At 43.1% G+C, this 23,691-nt stretch overlaps 2 protein-coding genes and 1 non-coding gene across 4 annotated transcripts in view; 1 reads left to right on the top strand and 2 right to left on the bottom strand.

Annotated features, from left to right (window-relative positions):
* ELF1 (E74 like ETS transcription factor 1) overlaps positions 1-6,288 on the bottom strand; it is a 170,554-nt gene extending 164,266 nt beyond the window's left edge. The window contains exon 1 of the mRNA XM_089668801.1: positions 6,153-6,288. The gene's annotated coding sequence lies outside the window, so the exon portion shown is untranslated. The remainder of the gene's footprint in view (positions 1-6,152) is intronic.
* TRNAE-UUC (transfer RNA glutamic acid (anticodon UUC)) lies at positions 5,802-5,873 on the bottom strand. Its single transcript has one exon. It is a non-coding gene; the product is annotated as a tRNA-Glu (tRNA).
* A 341-nt stretch (positions 6,289-6,629) lies between the features above and the next one.
* WBP4 (WW domain binding protein 4) overlaps positions 6,630-23,691 on the top strand; it is a 32,254-nt gene continuing 15,192 nt past the window's right edge. Inside the window, exons 1-3 of one of the 2 annotated variants that reach the window (XM_089668804.1) lie at positions 6,630-6,764; positions 20,139-20,161; positions 21,346-21,418. In XM_089668804.1, the coding sequence (XP_089524930.1) occupies positions 20,160-20,161; positions 21,346-21,418 (75 nt within the window). In that variant the 5' untranslated portion in view covers positions 6,630-6,764; positions 20,139-20,159. Of the gene's footprint in view, positions 6,765-16,717; positions 16,826-20,138; positions 20,162-21,345; positions 21,419-23,691 lie in introns of those variants that run through there. The other variant, XM_089668806.1, reaches the window with a different exon arrangement.

A 23,691-nucleotide genomic window follows, 5' to 3' on the forward strand; every position in this document is an offset into this window, starting at 1 on the left:
TAGCAAATAGATAGGAAAGCATATCATATTTCTTGTTTTAAAGTTTTGGGTTTTTTTTACATTTCTTCAGTTACTTTCTGGTTTCAGGCTCTAGGCAAATGATGTCATACATTCAAGGACTCTTTAGTAGGGGTTTTATCAGCTAAGCATACTTTCCTGCCTGCATGCCTGAGCTAAGAGAAGATGGATTCCAGAAAGTAAATGCTACATAAATCATCTGATCTTACGCAAGATGGTCACCACCAGAAATTCTAGGGAGGGTTCAAAGTGATTTCTTGGCAAAATAAAGCGTGGAGACATGGATGGAAGGGGTTGAATGCTTTGTATATTAATAATGAATTTAACAGCACTTTTGGTTTGTGGTGCTCAGATACAGTGTAGTTCCATTTTAAAGGTCCAGATGCACAGCAGATTAGAAGTTACTAGGAACTAAGATGAAGTGTAGACAGGGTTCTCGCTGAGTTCCAGTGTCACACCATGTTTACTGCTGGTGAGAAGCTTTGTTCTAGGCTGGTTAGACAACAGTTGGAGGATCTCCCTATCACTGCTGATCATGTCTTCACAACAAAGACAGATACTGTATAATGATCATCCTCAGGTCCCTTTACAGCTGGACTTTGCTGCAACAGTCATCTGGAATTATCTTTAATAACTATACACTGAAGGAAATACGTATTTGTTCCCCTGCTGATTTTGAATATTTGCCCACTCACAAAGAAATGATCAGTCTAAAAATCGAATGGTAGGTGTACTGTAACACAGAGACAGAATAGCAACAAAAAATTCAAAAGAAATGCATGTCTAACAAATTATGCACTGATTTGCATGTTCATGAGGGAAATAAGTATTTGATCCCCTATTGTTCAGCAGGATTTCTGGTTACCCGGTGTCTTTCATACAGGTACCAAGCGGAGAATAGGAGCAGTCTCTGAAAGGGAGTGCTCCTAATCTCATTTTGTTACCTGTATGAAAGACACCTGTCCACGGGAGCAATCAAACAATCAGATTCCAAACTCTCCACCGTGGCAAAGACCAAAAGGCTGTCCAAGGATGTCAGGGACAAGATTGTAGACCTACACAAGGCTGCACTGGGCTACAAAACTAAGCAGCTTGGTGAGAAGGTGACAACAGTTGGTGCAATCATTCGCAAATGGAAGAAACACAAAACAACTGTCAGCCTCCCTAGGTCTGGTGCACCATGCAAGATCTCACCTCGTGGCGTGTCAATGATCATGAGAACAGTGAGGAATCATCCCAGAACTACACGTGAGGATCTTGTCAATGATCTCCAGGCAGCTGGGACCACAGTCACCAAGAAAACAATTGGTAACACACTATGCCGACAAGGACTGAAATCCTGCAGTGCTCGCAAGGTCCCTCTGCTCAAGAAAGCACATGTCCAGGCTCGTCTGAAGTTTGACACTGAACATCTGAATGATGCAGAGAAGGACTGGTTGAAAGTGTTGTGGTCAGGTGAGACCAAAATGAGCTCTTTGGCATCAACTCAACTCGCCGTGTTTGGAGGAGGAGGAATGCTGCCTATGACCCCAAGAACACCATGCCAACTGGCAAACATGGTGGTGGAAACATTCTGCTTTGGGGGTGTTTTTCTGCTAAGGGGACAGGACAACTACACCGCATCAAAGGGATGATGGACGGGGCAATGTTCCATCAAATCTTGGGTGAGAACCTTCTCCCCTCAGCCAGGGCATTGAAAATGGGTAGTGGAGCTGAAATTTCGAGTTGCCAAACGTCAGCCACCAAACCTTAAAGACTTGGAGAGGATCTGCCAAGAGGAGTGGGCCAAAATCCCTCCTGAGATGTGTGCAAACCTTGTGGCCAACTACAGGAGACGTCTGACCTCTGTGATTGCCAACAAGGGATTTGCCACCAAGTACTAAGTCATGTTTTGTGAAGGGGATCAAATACTTATTTCCCTCATGAACATGCAAATCAGTGCATAATTTGTTAGACATGTATTTCTTTTGAATTTTTTGTTGCTATTCTGTCTCGGTGTTACAATACACCTACCATTTGATTTTTAGACTGATCATTTCTTTGTGAGTGGGCAAACATTCAAAATCAGCAGGGGATCAAATACTTATTTCCTTCACTGTATATACTATGGTATACAGTCAGGTCCATAAATATTGGGACATCGACACAATTCTAACATTTTTGGCTCTATATACCACCACAATGGATTTGAAATGAAACGAACAAGATGTGCTTTAACTGCAGACTGTCAGCTTTAATTTGAGGGTATTTACATCCAAATCAGGTGAACGGTGTAGGAATTACACCACCTGCTTTAACCTCCTGAGGATTTACCCCCCTTCCTGACCAGGCTATTTTTTGCGTTACGGCGCTACATTACTTTAACTGACAATTGCGCGGTCATGTAACTCTGCACCAAAATAAAATTTATGTATTTTTCGCACAAATACAGCTTTCTTTCGGTGGTATTTGATCGCCTGTGCATTTTTATTTTTTATTTTTTGCACTATAAACAAAAACAGACCGACAATTTTAAGAAAAAAAAACTATATTTTTGACTTTTCGCTATTAAAACATGACAAATAGAAAAATTAAAAAAAAAATCAAATTTTGTCATAAATTTAGGCCAAAATGCATCCTGCGACATGTCTTTGCTAAAAAAAATTGTTTACTAGTAATGGCGGCTATCAGCTACTTGTAGTGGGACTGTGGTGGGCATTCCGACACTGGAGGGAAGTGACTAACTGCCACTGACATCCCCAGTGACACCAATACAGTGATCAGTGCTAATAAAAAGCACTGACACAGTACTAATGGCACTGGGCAGGAAGGGGTTAACATGTGGGGCGATCAAAGGGTTAACTGTGTACTCTTTTACTATGTGCTGTGAATGTGCTTCACTGTAAGCACACTGCTATGCAGAGCCATACAAAGCAGTGTGCAGGAGCTGACAGGGGAGAGATCTGTATTGTTTACTTACAGTTCTCTCCCTTTGTCGGTAATTCTCCTTGATCACCGGGTGCCAGTGAGTAATCACCATCCGGGAACCGTTGATTGACAGCCGAGGCCGCAAGCACCCCTTACTCGGAAATGCAAAATAACGAGTATATATATATATACACACACGTGATTTTGCGCACCCGTGCTGCCCTGTAGCAGTATTACTGCTATACGGCGGACAGGAAGCGGTTAACCCCTGGAACACCATATTAGCACACCACAACCATATACATTGCATGCAGTTGTGATGTTCTTGCAGATCAGCCCTATTCACTTGACTAGAACACGCTTATCAGGCACTATGTCCACAGAAAGCAACAGTAATTTTTGTCATGGCCATGAAACAAAGAATCAAAATGGCTGTGTGTTGTCAATCGTCTGTAAATTTACAGATGGTTGGTAAAAAAAAAAAAAACAGGCACTTTTCTCCTGTCCATAAATGCAGTCAGGAGAAAAGAGCCCTAAAAAATCCTCTTGTCATCAGCTCTGAAATGCACATACACAGTTATGGAGCCATCTGTGACGGGAGTCACTTTGGGTGGGGGGCCCATGGAACACAGCTCACTTTAGAGAGGTGGGGAGACCCCTGTCTCAGTTCCCCATATCCCTCTTATGTGTAAGCCACCCTGTGCCTGTTAGGGGTGCAGGGTGAAATGTCCTGATATTGTGTAGACATGTATAGGTGGGGTATGGGGGTTGTTCATTGTATATGTGTTTGTGTATTGGCTTGGTGGGGGGGGGGGGGTGTCTGTTGATGTGTCTCTGGTTGCTAGATTTGGTTTGCCCTGCCCTGTGTCCATATGCAGGGAGGTGGGTTGTTCCCTTGAATGTTTATATCTTGTGTCTGTGTTAAAATAAAGCAGTCTATTTCCTGCGTTATTTCAAGACTGGTCTTGTCTAGTCTTGTGTGGTCAGCGGTGGTGTCCATGGATCTGTGTTCGGACAGGGAAGCGGGAGTCTAACGGAAAAACCTTAGTGCAGTCGGGGTCCGGTTCTGTTACACCATCCTATTAGAGAATTGCTGGGCTCGGCCTCAGATTAGGCAGCAGGGCAGGTCCAGGTATGGGTGGTCCAGGTGTGCCTCTGTACAGTGACATCATGGCACTTATCAGGCATGGCTTATATTCACTCACTACACCGCATGAGTTTTGGCCGAACCTGGCAGTTCACTAATTGGCTGGCTCTGGAACTGTGCATTCGCAGTTAAGATCCAGCAACAAGGGGATTTTTTTTAAAACCTTTTCATGCCAGCCACCTGCCAGTGGTGAAAGGGGCACTCTGCTGGGCTCTGATGTAAGGGGCGGGAATCTGATGTAAAGTGGGACTCTGTGGACTCTGATGTAAGGTGAGGCTTTGAAGACACAGATTTAAAGGGGACTCCGATGTGTAGGGGGAATAGTGTTGACTTTGATATAGGGGAGAATTCGGATATGAACATGGCGCTCATCCCGACTGCTACATTCTATACATTTTTCTTTTTTTACTTCCTCCTGACCCATGTACTTTATACAGTATGCTGTACATAGACCTGATCAAGGTGTTCATTGTCTCAACTGTTGGTGTCAATGAAGATTTTTCTTTAAAGTGCAAGTTCACCTTTATAGAAAATCTGTAAGATGACCTAACACTGGACCCCTATCCATCCCCCCCCCCCCCCCCCCCAGGTCCCACTGTACTTACCTCCCACATTCCTGTGCTGTCAGGCTTCTGCATGCGGCTACACTGATCAGGGGATTGGAAATCCCTGTGGCTTTCTCTTGTCTCCTTGCAGTGCTGACAGGAACTGCCATTCATGTGACAGTGCTGACCAATTACCGGAATTACGGGAACCGGACAGCGCAGGATCATGCGAGGTAAGTATAGCGGGGCTGGGGGGGTATGGGAAGGGTGCAATGTTATGTCACCATACAGATTTTTTATAAAAGGTGAACTTACACTTTAAGGCAGGCTCAGTAAGGCAGCCCATACATCAGTCATTTTTTTTGTTCAACCAGTGGGTTGAACAAAAAAATAATTAAATTCCCACATCCAGACATTTGACACTGCCCTGCTAACCAACTGTACTCTGCCTAATGATTTCTGTTTCTTTACACTGTCCTGCTGACCTCACATCCCTTGCCCCCCTTACCCTTTTTTTTACTGCACCCCCACATCAGACAGGCAAGATCCAGCCCTGTTACAATGGCCTGTTTCACTTGCATGGACAGCTACTTTCAACGCCTGATGTAGGTTCACAGCAACAGATTCCACATAACACACTTAGAATCAACTCCAGACCTTTTATTGTTTAATTGATGAAGAAATAAAGAAGGAGTAACCCACACCTGGCCATGAAACAGCTTTTGATTCAATTTTCCAATTACTTTTGGTCCCTTGAATAAGGGGGGTGGGGGCTACTCTTAGCTGTAATCCCTAAACCCTTCCTCCAATTTGGATGTACATACCCTCAAATTAAACCTGAGAGTGCGCACTTTCAGCCCATATCCATTATATAACTTTAGCTTGAATATGTTTTGTTAAATACCTGAAAAAAACTAAAATTGTGCCTGTGTCCAAATATATATGGACCGAACTGTATGTTTTCTAGTAACAGAACACAGCACATGGATGCCTAGCAGCAGACACACACTGTACCCTATACAGCACACATAGAAATTGTATATGTCTCCTGTACACTGTATAGATTTAATGGAAACTGCTATAGAATATGTGATAAATTCTAGTCCCAACATGTCTTATCAAATTTTTTAATCACCAAGCAGGACACGATAAAGAAGTATGATTATTAAAAAAAAAGCATTACCTTCCCATACCGGGAGTCGAACCCGGGCCGCCTGGGTGAAAACCAGGAATCCTAACCGCTAGACCATATGGGAGAGCTATGTGCTTCAGCGTCTAGCACCCAACACAGCTCTATCGCCCCCACACGGCACTACATCACATGACAAAGCTTGTGACGGCCGTTCACCCCTTTCTCAGATTGTCATGTGTAGTGTTCAATTCCCAGGGGGCTCCTAGAACAGCAGAGCGGGGTTCCCCCCCTGAAATGTACCCAGGAGCAGTTCAGGGACATAAGAAGCGCTCCTACTGACATACAATGTACGGGGAACCCTCCTAGTAATGAGGGGTGAGCCTGGAGAGACAATGACACTCACCTAGGTTCAGGTCCCGGGCAGCCTCTTCTCTCTCCTCAACGTCCAGACTCCGCACACTGCACAGGACTGAACGCTGCTCTCTGAACTTGCCCGCACGGCGCTCCTGACAACTTTCTTTTCCCCGCCCACAACAAAGGGGAGGAGCCGGAGTGCTCTCGCGGATGGAGTAGGTTTGGTCCTCGCCAGTCTCCGTCCACTGGTGTAGTATGGATAATGCAGGCTTCCGTACTCTGATGTAGTATGGGCAGTGCAAACTTCCGTACTCTGATATAGTATGGGCAGTGCAGACTTCCGTACTCTGATGTAGTATGGGCAGTGCAGACTTCCGTACTCTGATGTAGTATGGGCAGTGCAGGCTTCCGTACTCTGATGTAGTATGGGCAGTGCAGGGTTCCGTACTCTGATGTAGTATGGGCAGTGCAGGCTTCCGTACTCTGATGTAGTATGGGCAGTGCAGGCTTCCGTACTCTGATGTAGTATGGGCAGTGCAGGCTTCCGTACTCTGATGTAGTATGGGCAGTGCAGGCTTCCGTACTCTGATTGAGTATGGGCAGTGCAGACTTAAGTATCTTCTAGTGACGGCGAGTGCTGAAGATGTCCCGGTGATTGGAGGTGGGTGATGGAGGGTTACCATAGGTGTAGAAGAGCCGATCTGTGTTTTCATACTAGTCTCATCCTATGGGAGGAGCTGTGACCCCTCTAAGACTGTTACAACCTGTACACTACTTTGTGGTCAGTGGGTAAGGAAGGTAATTGGCGATGGTAGTTGTCCCGGGTCCACCATACTTCTCAGCTCCTTCCTTCACCCACCATCAGGATGTTGTGTCTGCTCCCAGTGATTGGGTCATTAACTGGTGAGGGCAGTACTCCCACTGTCTGACCCCCCCCCCCCTCCAGTACACAGCCCCAGCCTGACAACCCATGGGAGCACTGCCTGGCTACGTGGATCTCTATGAAAGCCCATTCCCTCTAATGCAATCTGTTGTAGTGCGTTAATGGGTGTTATGGCATGTGTTGTCATACGTTAAAAGTGTTATTAAAGGCTTGGTTTTTTTTTTTAAAGTAACAAACATGTCATACCTGCTCTGTGTAATGGTTTTGCAAAGGGCAGCCCCGATCGTCCTCTTCTCAGGTCCCCCACTGGCGCTCCTGGCCCCTCCTTCCTGCTGAGTGCCCCCACAGCAAGCAGCCCGCTAGGAGGGCACTTGAGCAGGCTCGCTCATGAGCTGCTGCTCTGCGTGTCCATTCACACACAAAGTTGCAGCTCGGCCTCCCCCCTCTCTTCTCCTCACTGGCTGATTGACAGCAGCGGGATCTAATAACTCCCGCTGCTGTCTCAGCTAATGACAAGAGAGTCCAAGGAGAGCAGAGGCTCTCATGCACATCACTGGATCGCAGTAGGGCTCAGGTAAGTATTATGGATGCTGGGGGATGCTGCTGTACACAGAAAATTTTTTTACTTTCATGCACAGAATACATTAAGGTAAAAAACCTTCAGCCTTTACAACCACTTTAGGGGTGCTCAAGCTTTAGAAGAGTGAGGGCCACTTAAAGTGGAACTTCACGCTCCAAGGATGTCTAATTTGTATCTCCCAACGCCCAGGACATGTACAGTTGTGTTCAAAATAATAGCAGTCAGACATCACTAACCTGATCAATCACTGTTTTTGGTAGAAATGATATTTCTACATGGCAAATAATTTACTAGCAGGTGTAGTAGAGTAATAGAAATCCAACAGACCCAACAGTCATGACATGCATGCTGCTGATTCTGTGTAATTGAATCACTAATTGAAAGGGGCATGTTCAAAATAATAGCACTGTGGAGTTCTATTAGTGAGATCATTCATTCTTTGAAAAACAGGTGGCAATTATTGCCCTTATTTAAGGAAGGAAGGCAGCAAATGTTGTACATGCTGGTTACAGTGCATTTCTCTCTGAAATTCTGAGGAAAATGGGTCGTTCCAGACATGCAGAAGAACAGCGTACCTTGATTAAAAAGTTGATTGGAGAGAGGAAAACATATAAAAAAGTGCAGAAAATGATAGGCTGCTCAGCTAAAATGATCGCAAATGCTTTAAAATGGCAACCAAAACCTGAAAGACTTGGAAGAAAGTGAAAAACTACCATTCAAATGGATAGAATAATAGCCAAAATGGCAAGGACTCAGCCAACAATCAGCTCCAGGAAGATCAAAGAAGGTCTAAAGTTCCCTGTGAGTACTGTTACAATTAGAAGATGCCTATGTGAAGCCAAGCTATCTGCAAGAAACCCCCGCAAAGTCCCACTGTTGAAAAAAAGACGTGCTGAAGAGGTTACAATTTGCCAAAGAGCACATTGACTGGCCTAAAGAGAAATGGCGCAACATTTTGTGGACTGATGAAAGTAAGATTGTTCTTTTTGGGTCTAGTGGCCGGAGACAGTTTGTCAGACGACCCCCAAACACTGAATTCAAGCCACAGTACACAGTGAAGACAGTGAAGCATGGTTGCGCAAGCATCATGATATGGGGATGTTTCTCATACTACGGTGTTGGGCCTATTTATCGCATACCAGGCATCATGGATCAGTTTGAATACATCAGAATACTTGAAGAGGTCATGCTGCCTTATGCTGAAGAGGAAATGCCCTTGAAATGGGTGTTCCAACAAGACAACGACCCCAAACACACCAGTAAACGTGCATCATCTTGGTTCCAGACCAACAAGATTGACGTTATGGAGTGTCCAGCCCAATCCCTGGATCTTAATCCAATAGAAAACTTGTGGGGTGACATCAAAAATGCAGTTCCTGAGGCAAAACCAAGAAATAGAGAAGAACTGTGGAATGTAGTCCAATCATCCTGGGCTGGAATACCTGTTCACAGGTGCCAGAAGTTGGTTGACTCCATGCAACACAGATGTACAGCAGTTCTCAGAAACAGTGCTTATACAACTAAATATTCATTAAGTGATTCAAAGGAAAGCAAAATCTTCAAACATTTTTCAGTGTATATAGTGAATGTTTGAGTTTGTAAAGAAGAATACAAACACTGCTATTTTTTTAAACAGTCTAATATTCACTTTTCTTCAATTGTTTTAGAGGAACAACACAAATTTGATATATTTTTCTTCATGTTTTGATTTGGAATAGAATGTGTAGTGTTCCCAATACATTTGTGTGTATGGAAAGAAAAGCTATTAGAAGGATTTTGAGCTTTATTCACTTTTTTCAACACACTGCTATTATTTTGAACACAACTGTAGTTCCGGGCACCAGGCAGGTAGTTTTTTCTTTTATCCCTTATCCCTGCTGCGGGCAAGCAGCAGGGCTCACCTGCCAGGTGGAAGCAATCTGGCGGTAGGGCTGCGCCCGATTGCTTCCACACAGCTTCAGCCTCTCCCCCCTGCCCGCTATATGTCCCGCGCTCTGCTTGCCCATCTGCGGGCCAGTTCGGTGGCTGCCGGCAAGTATATGGGAGGGAGAACGGACGCATCCGCTCCCCTCCCCTTCTATCCCCTCCCCTTCTATCCTGACCCAGAAGTGATGTGACGTCACTTTGCAGTGCACTCCAGAATGAGAGCAATAATTCTAGCAGCAGACCTCCTCTGTAACACTATACTGATGACCTATAAGGGGCTTTAAAAGCGTCATTTATAGAAAATATAGGATACTGAAGTTATTCGCCATTTCACGAGTGCATGCAAATTTAAGGTTTGACATGTTGGATATCTATTTACTAAATGCAACCTCGTCTTTTATATTTTACAAAAAAATTGGATGATTTATTAATTTTTGTGCCCTAATAGCAAAAGCTATTCTGCTCAGTGTATGTGTTGTTTAACCACTTGCTCTCCTGAGGATTTACCCCCCTTCCTGACCAGGCCATTTTTTGCGTTCTGTTGCTGCGTTATTTTAAGTGTATTTTTTACTGAAATTTTGCGTTTCCTAGACCTTTGTGATAATATTGTGTGACATAAAAAATTGGAACTACCACTATTTTATTCTCTAGGGTCTCTGATTTCAGAAAATATATAATGTTTTAGAGTTTTGTGTAATCTTCAGGCCTTAAATGTTATTTAAACTTGTACAAAAAATACAAAAACGGCTCTGGCAGTGAAAGGAATAAAGGATAAGTCCGACACTCCCCTTTCCTGACGAGCAGCGAATCTGTGCTCATTACACTGCAAGGTCTCTCCTCTGCCTGCTAATCCCCGATGCTGGAGACAGGCAGGGAGGGGAGGAGGAGATATACAACGCAATGTTAAAAATATTAAACGTTTTAAGTCCTCATAAAGCCCTTTTTGTTTTTAAAAGCCCCAGACATTACTTAAAGCAGATATTAATACGGTTTTGGTAGTAGACTGTCATGATTGACAAGTAGATTGGGGCATTAGTAAATGGATTGGAAAGTATATCATCTTTACTTGTTTTAACCTTTTTTTTTTTTTTTACACATTTCTTCAGTTATTTCCTGGTTTCCATGCCTAGGCAAATGAGGTCCCAGGAGTCTTCAGGAGGGGAGGGAGGGTTTTCAGCTCAGCAGATGGATTCCAGGAAGTAAATGCTACATGAAACATCTGCCCTTACTCAAGATGGCCACTATTAGAAATACCAGGGGGTGTTTCTCAAATTAATTCTTAGCAAAATAAAGCATAAAGGACCCAAACCATAAATGTAAAGGCTGCTTTCACACTGATGCACTGCAGTTTACCTGCACCATGGGGGCTGCACAGTGCACCTGCACCTTTCCAGCAGGTTAGCTGCTCTTTGCTATAGACTTCTTGTGGATGTGGTGCACTTTCTGAAAGCGCATCAATTCAGCAGGATATAACAAAGGTCTATGGCTCAATGTAGCTAACCCACAGGAAAGCCACAGGTGCACTGCATCCATGGATCAGTGTGAAAGCGGCCTAATAAATTGGTAACCTTTTTATAGATGCTAATACGCCCATTGCAAAAGCTATTATGCTCAGTGTATGTGTTGTTTAACCACTTGCTCTCCTGAGGATTTACTCCCCTTCCTGACCAGGCCATTTTTTGCGTTATGATGCTGCCTTATTTTAACTGACAATTGCGCGGTCATACAACGTTGCACCCAAATAACATTTACATCCTTTTTTTTCCCAAAAATTGAGCTTTCTTTCGGTAGTATTTGATCGCTTGTGCATTTTTTATTTTTTGCGATATAAAAAAAAAAGCCCGACAATTTTGAGGAAAAAAATTAATATTTTTGACTTGCTTTTACACATGTTTAGTAAAAAAATTTTAAAAATAAAATGTCATTATAAATTTAGGGCAAAATGTATTCTGCTACATGTCTTTGGTAAAAGAAAATCCTAATACATGTAAATTAATTGGTTTACGTGAAAGTTATCGCATTTACAAATGGTAGTATATTAGATTTTTTTTTTACTGGTAATGGTGGCAATCAGCGACTTATAGTGGGACTGTAGCGGGCATTCTGACATTGGGGGGAACTGACTTGGTGTCACTGACATCCCCAGTAACACCAATACAGTGATCAGTGCTAAAAAAAAAAGCACTAATGGCACTTGGCAGAAAAGGGTTAACATGAGGGAAGATCAAATGGTTAACTGTGTGCTGGGAGTGTTTTACTAGGGGTCTGTGTCAGTGTGCTTCACTGTAAGCACACTGCTTTGGATGGCTGTGCTGTGCACAGCCATCCAAAACAGTGTGCCTGAGCTGACAGGGAGGAGAACTGTTAGTAAACAAAACCGTTATTCTCCCTGTCAGAAATTGTCGGAAATCACCGGGCGCTGGCGAGTAATCACCGAATGGGACCAGTTAATTGACAGCCGCGGCTGCGAATGACTGCACGATTAGGGCACGCGTTGCTTGTGCGCCCCCTACCCAGAAATACATAATCATGTATATATACTCAATTTTGTGCACCCTGTAGCAGTATATCTGCTATAGGGTTTACGAGAAGCGATTAAAGTTGAATAATTGTTGTAGGTGTAGTCCATTTACATACCTCCCAAAGCCTGACTGGAATACTCCCAGGACATTGCTAAGTGAGGCCTAGTCATTATTGTAAACCTTCACCAACACAGGAGTGAGCTCTTTCTCTGACCCCCCTCACATGCTCTCCCCCCCGATGCAATAGCTCTGAGTGCAGTGTTTGAGAGCTCACTCCTGTGATGGTGGAGGTGAGCAATAATGACTAGGCCTCACTTCGCAACGTCCTGGAAGTATTCTAGTCAGGCTTCAGTAAGTATATGGCCTACACCTGCAGCAAGGGAATTATTAAACGTTAGTCAGAGCTGCAGTTTGTTTTTATCTACATACCCCCCTTATCTGCATAGGCAGTTTTTTGGTAAAGGTGAACCAACCCTTTAAGTTGCAAAGGTAGCTGAAAGAGGTGTACACGTGCTGCAGACACAATGCTTTGCTACACAGCAAAAATTCTCCCGTCGCACTGAGCATCAGTGCCACCAACAGAACCTGACGCATTCACCTAAATGCCACACTGAAACCACTCCATAAATATGCGCAATTTACTTGGTTGTAGTGTAATGGTGTGAGTTTTTGGTAGTTAAAACAGGCAGTGAGGAGGTGACATAACACCTTCTCACTGCTTATCATGTGTCCTTTGATCAGCGCTCCCCTGCATATCACTCTTTAGAGGGCTAACACTAGTGTAAACTAGCCCTAAAGCTGGCCATATGTGGACTGAAATTCAGGTGGGTTCAGCAGGAACCAGCTGAATTTCGAACCATGTGTAGCCCTGCCTGTTCAACAGAAGCCGGTCTTTAGACCAACTTCCAGCGAACAGTCCCGCTGGAAAACCAGTATTCAATCAGCACATGCAGCCAGTGGGCTGCATCGCTTATCGGTGTATTCTGACGAGTGGGAGGAGGGGTCCTCTGTCAGAATACAAAGACACAGTGGGGAGGCTTTCCCCATCCACTTTTTTTTTCTTCATTCAGCTGGCTTAAAAAGGTGGTAAACCTAGTGAAGTGACTGGCATCAGGTGATACACACAGATGAAACAAATCCTCCAACATAAGTTGTACCTGCATATCTGCAACCCTTTCTTCTCTACAGCCCTTCAAAGTGCAGAATTTATAACACTTGTCTCAGTTTTCAAAAATAAAAGGGCAGAGAGCTGAAGTTACACTGCAGAGCTCAGTGAGGAGAGCTCCAAGAGCTTATTGGAAGGACAGGACACCCCCCCCCCTTCACACAAGAACACTGCTGAGGCTGTCAATTATAGCCCTTACAAATCATGGAGGTCATACAAAATACTAGATGTAGTTGTTTTTGCTGTGGGGTGTATTCAGTTTTACATCACCTAATTTGAGTAAAACTGAAGATTTTGTAATCTAAGTTATATTATTAACCTTATCTTCTTGTAATGAGCTAAAGAAATGTTCTATAAAACTCAGTTTTGTCAAGCTTTAGGAAATTGTTTTTGTGTTCATTGAGATATTGATTAAAATCTTACTTTTCAAAAGGGATGTACTCATTTATGCTGAGCACTGTAGCTGTGTTGCTAATAGCAGGCAGATAAAAGCTAAATATTGATATTGTTGTTAGTTACAGAACTAAAGCAAGCATCTGATTTAATACTGTGAGCCTAATATCTACTTTTTATACATTGACCTACGGCATCTTTTCCTATAGTTGTATAGTTCACAATGCAAATCTATAAGTCAGTTAAAGTGATATTAAAGGTTAGGATTTTTTTAAAATAACAACCATGTCATACTTACCTGCTTTGTGCAATAGCTTTGCACAGAGCAGCCCGATCCTCTTCTTCTACGGTCCCCCGCCGGCGCTCCTGCCTCCTTCCCCTTGAACAGTGCCCCCAGTAGCGAGCAGGCAGGTGGTCAGGCCTACATCACTCAGTGGTTGAGTGGCAAGGTTTATGTCTCCCAGTGGGTGTGCTTACATCACACAGTGGGGAAATATGTTCCTTGTTTGTGTACTGCATTCCAAAATCAGCTGGTGTTTTGACAGCAAGGCTCCAGTTGGGACCTGCTGTCAATCGACAACAGCAGGGCTAGCCGGGGTTGGTGTGACTGTGAAAATGACCACGGGAGATACAGGCATAATGTGGATTGACATGGCATCCTTTACCTGCTAGCATCGATCCCTGGGGTGAAAATGAGTACGCCAGCACAGATCATCTTCCATGTTTGGCGTAGTCAGTTTGAAACCGGAACCAAGGGGAACTGGCAGGATCACCAGCTGTTTTACAGCAAAGGAATAAATAAACATATTAAAGGCTATATTTAAAAAGAAAAATATGTATATACACAATCACAAATATTGAATCTTCATTTTTGGTGTAATATACAATTTAATAGGACACGCTTTTTTTTTTTTTTTTGTGGCCAGTAACTTATCTCAACAGTCGTCATCTTTAGAAACAATTGCACTGAACCAATTAGTATACTCTTTGCATGCATAAATCATACTAAACAGCATTAAAGATGGTCCATAGAGGTAAATTTAAATGTATGCAAACCCTAAGAATGAACTTCTTTGATTTTGCTTTCTTCTGGTCACCCTTAAACTTAACCTATCCACAACCGAGCTCCTGGTCTTCCCCCCTTCCCGCACCCCCCCCCCCCCCATCCTCTCCATCACCACTAACAACGCCACCATCTCTCCCACCCCACACGCCAAAGTCCTGGGTGTCACCCTGGACTCCCACCTCTCCTTCCTACCCCACATCCAACTTCTATCTAGATCTTGCAGGCTCCACCTCCGCAACATCTCCAAGATACGCACATTCCTCAGCCCAAACACCACCAAACAACTCGTACACTCGCTCATCATCTCACGCCTGGACTATTGCAATTCCCTTCTCACTGGCCTACCCAAACGAACGCTATCCCCAATCCAGTCGATCCTGAACTCAGCGGCTAGACTCATCCACCTCACCAACCGCTCCACATCCGCCTGCCCCCTCTGCCAATCCCTTCACTGGCTCCCGGTTGCCCAACGCATCAAATTCAAACTGCTTACTCTCACCTACAAAGCCATTCCCAACGCCGCCCCAAACTACATAACCGACCTGATACCCAAATACTACCTTACCCGTGCTCTCCGCTCCTCACAGGACCTCCTACTCTCTAGCTCCTTGGTCTCCTCCTCCCACGCCTGATTGCAGGACTTCTCTAGGACTTCCCCCATCCTCTGGAACTCCCTACCTCAATCCATCAGACTGTCACCTACCCTCCTCACCTTCAGGCGCACCCTGAAAACCCTCCTCTTCAGGGAAGCCTACCCCAACCTCACCTAACACCTGACCTCACCTAACAACTAACCTCCTCCACTCCTCCCACCACTCCATCCCCCACAGCCATTTCCTCCTGTACCACCTTCCCCTCCCTCCTAGATTGTAAGCTCGAAAGAGCAGGGCCCTCGAACCCCTCGTGTATTGTATTGTTACTGTCTTGTCTCATGTTCTGTCCCCCTTGCTACTGTACAGCGCTGAGCAAACCCTTTGGCGCTATATAAATACTGTATAATAATAATAATAATAATAATAGGCTGTGTGCTGGAGCTCGCTCCCTCCCTTTTTACCTCTTGGTGTCAGGAAAACTCATCAAAAGTGACTCATGCTGATAGCAAAGGAACAGGGAAGCAGATAAAAATGACACTTAGTGCACTTATTTGAGTACACACTGTAGAGGGATATACTTTGTGCATGTTTCATGTCTGAGGCTTACATTTTCTGTCCCATAGTCACAGCAGGAAGTGAGAGGAAATTACTTGTAGTCACTATAACTAGTGTCTCCATTGAAAGACTTCCCTTCTAATCCTGTTCTGGTGACAACCCAAAATTTTGGATTTTATTTTCATTAGTTCTAATCCCTTTCAGCAGTATCCAAAACTAAAAAAAAAAAAAAAAAAATGTTTCCTTTCAGTTATACTTTAAAGTAGACCCACCTGAGTGTGCTATTTCAGCTCACTCCAGAAGAAAAAGAAGAAAGGGGGGGTTACATACTTCTTGTCTGGGGGTCATCCATTCTGGATGGAGGAACAACAGTGACACCTTTGGATGGCAGCATAATCAGTCTGTTTGATGCACTAGCAGATAACAAATTAAAGCCAAACTACGTCTGCCGTTCATACTTCTGTGCTGCTGGCTCCCTGTTACGTTTATTCTCAGCATCTATATGTGTATAGCCAGCTTTACTGATTTACAAAATTCCTTTCTCATGTAATTTTTTTTTTTCATTTTATTTTATTTTGAAGTAAAGATTAATTGCACATTCATTATGCATGGGCAGGTTGTCTGCAACGTGTTCCTATCCCCTGACCTTATCTAGACAACCCTTTACATGACTGCACATGCATGTGAGCAGACCGCCTGCTTGTATGAGGAGCTACATATGAGTAGTTGCTCTGCTCACCCTTTATCCTCACTTATTTACTCCCTGTTGGCCTTTATTACTGGTAAAAAGTGTTATATCTGTTCAATGATATTCGTTTTGATCTGTTCAGAGCTGTCATGTGTATGCTTCCCTGTTATCTCAAGAGGCCCAATCACCCTGTCAGTTCTTATCTTGGAACTACAGAACAATAAGCCTTCCTGATGGGTACAGTAGACTAGTGACAACTGGAAGGGCTGCCAAACCTTCGTCTATGAAAATAGTGTGTTGTGAGCCCACAACAGAAATTAGGAGCTGAGTGCATTTCTGGAACATCAACAGGTATTTTCTTTATTTTCAAATTTTTTAAAAGGGATAAAACAGGAAATGTATTGCAGATTTACTGCTTTTTTTTCTTTTTTGCCCTAACATTCAGTTTAAGAGCAGGCATGAGATCGCTGTTGTCCATTCTGGCTTAAAGCGGAGCTCCACCAAAAAGGGGAAGTTCCGTTTTAAGGTTTGCTCCCCATTAAGGATTGGCATCTTTGGGGGGGAGTGGGTACCCAAATTTGACAGGTACCTGCTCCCACTTCCGGTCCGATCGCCTAGGTGATCAGAAGCGGAAAGTGTCCTCCCTCCCTGTAGTCTTTTGGGACACGTGACAGGTGCCAGAAGACTACAAGACCATTCATGAAGCACAGCGCTACTCACACATGCGCATTGGGCACCTGGCTGTGAAGCCGCAAGCTATCACAGCCAGGTGCCCACACTGAAGATGCCAACCTCCTGGCATGACGGAGGGGGGGTGTCAGCTACTAAGGAGGTTTTTCATACAGACTGTGCATGGCCTACATGTATAAAGGGGGGCCGAAACAACTATTTGAACACTGGAGGAGTGTTATGTAATGTGCTGGGGATACTGGAAAGCATGGGGGATTTTTTTAAAAATCACCCTGGTTCACACTGATGCGGTGTGGCACATTGCATGTAAATCACATAAACCACATTTCTGTGCTTTGCAATTTGAGCCATACATTTTGTATGGCTCAAATTGCACCGCATCCGCACTAAAATAGTGCAGGACCCTTTTTCATCTATACCAGAATCAGATCGCATGAGTATTTGCACCCATGTGATCTGGTTCTGCACATCGCACCGCATTTTGCAAACCGATTTTGGGGTGTTGTTAACTTAGAATATACACCCACAGAGGTTCGCATGAACGGGGTGCGATTATGATGCGGTGCAGAAATCGCACAGAAACTGGTGCAAACTCTGCACCACATCAGTTTGAACCAGGGCTAACTCTTTAGAAGGGGAAATCTTTGCTAAATTATGCTATGGGAACATATAACAAATCTAAAATAGATGCTATCTCAATTTGGCTGCAAAAGTGGAAATACTCTTTAAGCACTTGTTTACCAGGGTAGGTTTATAAACGTCATGGTAGAAAAGTGGTTCAATCAAGCTCACAGCTGCAGCAGGCTTTAAGGGCCGGTTCACACCATTGAAACGCAGTCCGGATGCGTTTCCGCATGCGTGTTTTTGATGCGTTGGTGCGTTTTTTTATTCATTCCACTTCATTTTTTCATTTCATTTTTTCCCCTCTCTTTTTCTTCAATTTATATAGGGTCATATGCATTCCAGTGCATTTTGTATGCATTTTACCATGTTCCAGTACAGTCCTGCAGAAAAAATTCAGCATGTTCTTCTTTTTTTTCCTGCATATGGAACGCACTGCAAAGTGCAAGCACTGATGTGAACTATGTCATTGACAACCATATAACCTACTTTGTGTGTTTTGGATGCAGAAAAAAGCAACTGAAACGCATGTAGTGTGAACTGGCCCTAAGAGCGAAGAGCCGCTCAATAATTTTTTTTATGGTGCTCTCAAAGTGCACACCACGCCTCGACACGTTCCGGTGGCACGGTAGTTGCCAGGCTATCCTGCTCAACCAGGGAGCCCAGAACAAACAAGAAAAAGCAGCGTAGGGCAATATGTATGTAAACATTATCTGTGCCGCACATGTAAGGGAATGTTGGAGTGAGAGCAATAATTCTAAGGTCATAGTTAAGTTAACTCTAAACTGATGACCTGTAAAGGCTTTTAAAGCATTGCATATAGAGAATTTTGGGTACCATAGTGTGCAATTTTAAGACCTGACATGATTGGTACCTATTTACTTCACGCAACCCCAAGTTGTATATTTTAACAAAATTTGGGTGTAATATTGTGTTTGCTTGCACTAAAATGCATTTTTGTGTATTTTTTCTTGAAAATATGTGATAACTGTACAAATATAATGTTACACAGTGTGGCTGAAAAAAGACAAAAGTCCATCCAGTTCAACCATTAAAGGAAAAAAAAAATGTATAATCCCACACCCACAGTTTTTCACAGGAAGGCAAAAAACCCAGCAAATCATGATCCAATTTGCCTCTCAAGGGAAAAAATTCCTTCTTGTTCCCCCGAGAGACAATCCGATATTCCCTGGATCAACTTTACCTATAAATGTTAGTATCCAGTTATATTCTGTGTATCCAAGAAAGAATCCAGGCCTTTTTTAAAGCAATCCACTGAGCTGGCCAGAACCAACTCTTGAGGGAGTCTATTCCACAGTTACACAGCTCTTACTGTGAAGAAACCTTACACCATGAAAAATTGCAAGTACCATCTTTTTTTTTTTCCAGGGTCTCTGTTTCAGAAAATATATACTTTTTTGAGGTTTACATTAATTTTTAGAAACAAAATGCAAATTGTAACTTGATGCCTTAGGGGACTTAGTTAAAATGGTCATAAGGGAAAAAACCTTTTGTGTACTGCTCCCCCCACAGCCCCCCCCGTAATACTTACCGGAGCCCAATCTCGATCCAGCTCTGTGCATGGGAGCCTTGGCTCTCCTGGGTCTCTCTTGTTGGCTGAGACACAGCAGCGGGAGGCAGAGAGGAAAGGGTGGGGCTGAGCCATGCTCTGTGTGTCTTATAGACACACAGAGCGGGGCTCAAGAGTGAGCAGGCACGAGAGCCCCCAGAGCAAGCCGCTTGCTCTGTGCGGGGTACTCAGCAGAGGTGAGGAGCCAGGCGCACCGGTGGGGAACTCGAGAAAAGGTGGATCAGGGCTGCTCTGCATTAAACCATTGCACAGAGCAGGTAAGTATGACATGTTTGTTATTTAAAAAAAAAAAACTTTAATATCACTTTACTTAGCTAGGGTAGAAAACTTGCAAGTGTTGTGAATGAACCCTAAAGCTAGTTTTATATATTTATACTGGTAACAGGGGCGGACTGACAACTCATGGGGCCCCTGTGTCCTTGCCCAAACTCAAAAAAGCCTATGAAAAAGGTACCAGGGGCATCTCACGGGGCCCCCTACTGACCCCGGGCCCTCGGGCAGTGCCCGAGTTTCTAAATGGTCAGTCCGCCCCTGACTGGTACATTCTGATCTGTCTGAGCAGCACAATTTACCAATAATTGTGCAGCACCTTCTTATTCATAAATGGAACAGATTGTTGTAGAATTTTGATGAAGTTTTGGGGAAAATATAAAGGTTTTCAGGATATCGGCAGTGTGCCTAACTGTGTATATACCAGATGTCTCTGATGACGTATATATTTGTGGTTTTAATCTGAAACACTTGCTTTGTTTATTTCTGCAGGAAAGACACAAGGAAGCCATCATGTAAGTTTCCTCACAATTTTATGCCCTTCCGATGATAAATGCTGAGCTCCAGGAAAACCACTAATATCAGTTTAAATTCATATAAAGGAGCTGTTTTTCCTGCAACCGTGTTTGTATTTCTGCTCATCTAGACTTGAGGTTACACAGCCCTGCCACACAGCACAGCCAGGCACACTAATAACATTTCTCTGTTTGTTTATAAACTGTAGAAAGGATGCATTGTTTTTCTCACAACCCCCAGCTGGGAGTTGGATAATAAAGGAGCTGTAGCAGACTGATGTCATCTGTCTGCTCACTCTGCTATAACTCCAAGTGGTGCTCTACAGGGTGTTTCGAGAAATTGATACTTGGTCAAATCCATGCACTTACATTGGTTACATTTTATTATTTGGTAAACCCAACAACAAAAGCAACTTTTCCAGGAAACAAGCTTAACGGGCTCCTCTGATTCTTGCACTGCTGTCACAGGGGTGTGTTTCATACACACAGTGACCCCAAATGGCGTATTAGCAATAAAAATGTTTTAGAAGATTTAGCCTTTCCATGTTCTATTTAAAATGGGGGAAATATAATTTTGGCTGGCTTAGAGCTGTAAATTTGTAAATGTTTTTTTTTTTCTACATTTATCCTAAGCATAAATAATGTATGCGCTCTGTAAGGCCTGGTTCACACCAATGCGTTTCTTAGTGCTTTTTGCAGAAACGCATTACAGTCCATTTAACATGGTTTCCTATGGGACATGTTCACATCTGTTCTTTTTTGACCTGCTGCGTTTTTGAAAATGGTCAAAGACTTTTTTTAAATGCAAAAAGCAACGTTTTTTCTACAGTAGAGTTCAATAGGGAAGCTGCTGAAACACAATTAGTGCATTTTTGTTGCATTTTTGCTGCGTTCTGCCTAGCAACCAAAAAAATTCCGCTTTAACTGAAAGAAAAAAGCTGGAAAAAGTGCAAAATGTGGTAAAAAAAAATGCGCTGCGAAATGGATAAAAAGCATTATGTATTGGTTTGAACCCATCATAAAGAGAATAATAATAATAATAATGGATTTACTGACAGAATTAGAAGGTATTAAAGCTGGGTTATATGGGGGAGTGCTGTGTTAATGCTAGTGACCTACTGTTTCGTATATGTAATTTCTTTTTTATTTTGCTCATGCTTTAACATGCAGTGCTTCTTTTTCAGGGCTGACTACTGGAAATCTCAGCCTAAGAAATTTTGCATGTATTGCAAGTGTTGGATTGCTGACAATAAGCCGGTATGCATTATTCATTAGTAGTAGTGTTAGTGTTCACTCTAACACTGCCCTGTAAAACCTCTTCATTACCAACTCCATTTTTCAATTTTAAGCGATCTGGTAGTTTGGCTGAACATGTCTCCATCATGCAGCATTGTATCCTTTTTAAAAATTTTGGAGACATTTTTTCTTTTGGTGGTGCTTAATAATCCCTGGTGTTTTTTTATTTTGTTTTTTTGTTACTGTAATTGTGAAAAGTAGACACCCCAAGGTGATCTTATTTGCCACATCATTTTGGAAATGAAAAAACATGAGAGGGTTAAACCATGGAGCTTGATAATGATGCAGGCCATACACAGAGAGAGGAGGTAAAGGGGTTAATACACAGGTCACATACAGCAACACCTGTGAGCTAGAGGATGAAGATGAAGGGGTTAATACTCTGATGTGCATAAGGGAAGTGAAAGGGGTTAATAGGTCACATACAGCTAGAGGATGAAGATGAAGGGGTTGAGGTTCAGATGTGTATGGCAAGAGAAGTGAAAGGGGTTAATATACAGGTCACATACAGCTAGAGGATGAAGATGAAGGGGTTGAGGTTCAGATGTGTATGGTAAGGGAAGTGAAAGAGGTTAGTATACAGGTCACATAAAGCTAGAGGATGAAGATTAAGGGGTTAATGTTCAGATGTGTATGATAAGGGAAGTGAAAAAGGTTAATATACAGGTCACATACAGCTAGAGGATGAAGATGAAGGGGTTGAGGTTCAGATGTGTATGGCAAGAGAAGTGAAAGGGGTTAATATACAGGTCACATACAGCTAGAGGATGAAGATGAAGGGGTTGAGGTTCAGATGTGCATAAGGGAAGTGAAAGGGGTTAATATACAGGTCACATACAGCTAGAGGATGAAGATGAAGGGGTTGATGTTCAGATGTGTATGATAAGGGAAGTGAAAGAGGTTAATATACAGGTCAGATACAGCTAGAGGATGAGGATGAAGATGAAAAGGGTTGATGTTCAGATGTGTATGATAATAGATGTGAAAGGGGTTAATATACAGGTCACATACAGCTAGAGGATGAAGATGAAGGGGTTGAGGTTCAGATGTGTATGGTAAGGGAAGTGAAAGAGGTTAGTATACAGGTCACATACAGCTAGAGGATGAAGATGAAGGGGTTGATGTTCAGATGTGTATGGTAAGGGAAGTGAAAGAGGTTAGTATACAGGTCACATACAGCTAGAGGATGAAGATGAAGGGGTTAATGTTCAGATGTGTATGATAAGGGAAGTGAAAAAGGTTAATATACAGGTCACATACAGCTAGAGGATGAAGATGAAGGGGTTGAGGTTCAGATGTGCATAAGGGAAGTGAAAGGGGTTAATATACAGGTCACATACAGCTAGAGGATGAAGATGAAAAGGGTTGATGTTCAGATGTGTATGATAAGGGAAGTGAAAGGGGTTAATATACAGGTCACATACACCTAGAGGATGAAGATGAAGGGGTTGAGGTTCAGATGTGTATGATAAGGGAAGTGAAAGGGGTTAATATACAGGTCACATACACCTAGAGGATGAAGATTAAGGGGTTGAGGTTCAGATGTGTATGATAAGGGAAGTGAAAGGGGTTAATATACAGGTCACATACACCTAGAGGATGAAGATTAAGGGGTTGAGGTTCAGATGTGTATGATAAAGGAAGTGAAAGGGGTTAATATACGGTTACATAGAGACTGGATGTAGATCAAATTTACACAAGAGGAGGAAGAGGTGAAAGGGTTCAAAACTTTTCTGTAAACACTACACTGTCCTCACAACAATTTTGCGGTACAGAACCATTTGGATCGGCTCTGTACATATTGTCTGTGAACTGGATCAACCTTGAGTGGCTCACTTCACAGCCATTAATAGGTGCACTTTCCTCCCCAGGGCTATTTCTGGAGTGACTTTTACAAGCGGCACTCCAGAAAAAGACGTCCACCAGGTTTTTTGTTTTCAACTTTTTTTTTTTTTGCAATATAGTGGTAGTAAAGGAAATTTTTGACAGCTGTGGCAAGTAATTCTTCTTAATATATACCCTGGCTATATACTGTATTGGTGTATGTTGTATTGTGTGATAACGTCTCATTTGTAACAATATTATCAGGGTATTAATGTCCTCATTGCCCTCAGAAATCAGTCACATTCATAAGCCTGCCCTGTAAAATGGTAAGTGACAGGGCAGCAGGAATCTGGTCTCTACAGCTCATTACAGGCCGCTCTGGTTTTACACACTTTGGGGGAGATTTACTA

This window comes from Staurois parvus, unplaced genomic scaffold, assembly GCF_062004578.1.
Source record: "Staurois parvus isolate SC_StPar_1 unplaced genomic scaffold, SC_StPar_1.0 ptg000064l, whole genome shotgun sequence".
In the NCBI taxonomy this organism is placed as follows: domain Eukaryota; kingdom Metazoa; phylum Chordata; class Amphibia; order Anura; family Ranidae; genus Staurois; species Staurois parvus.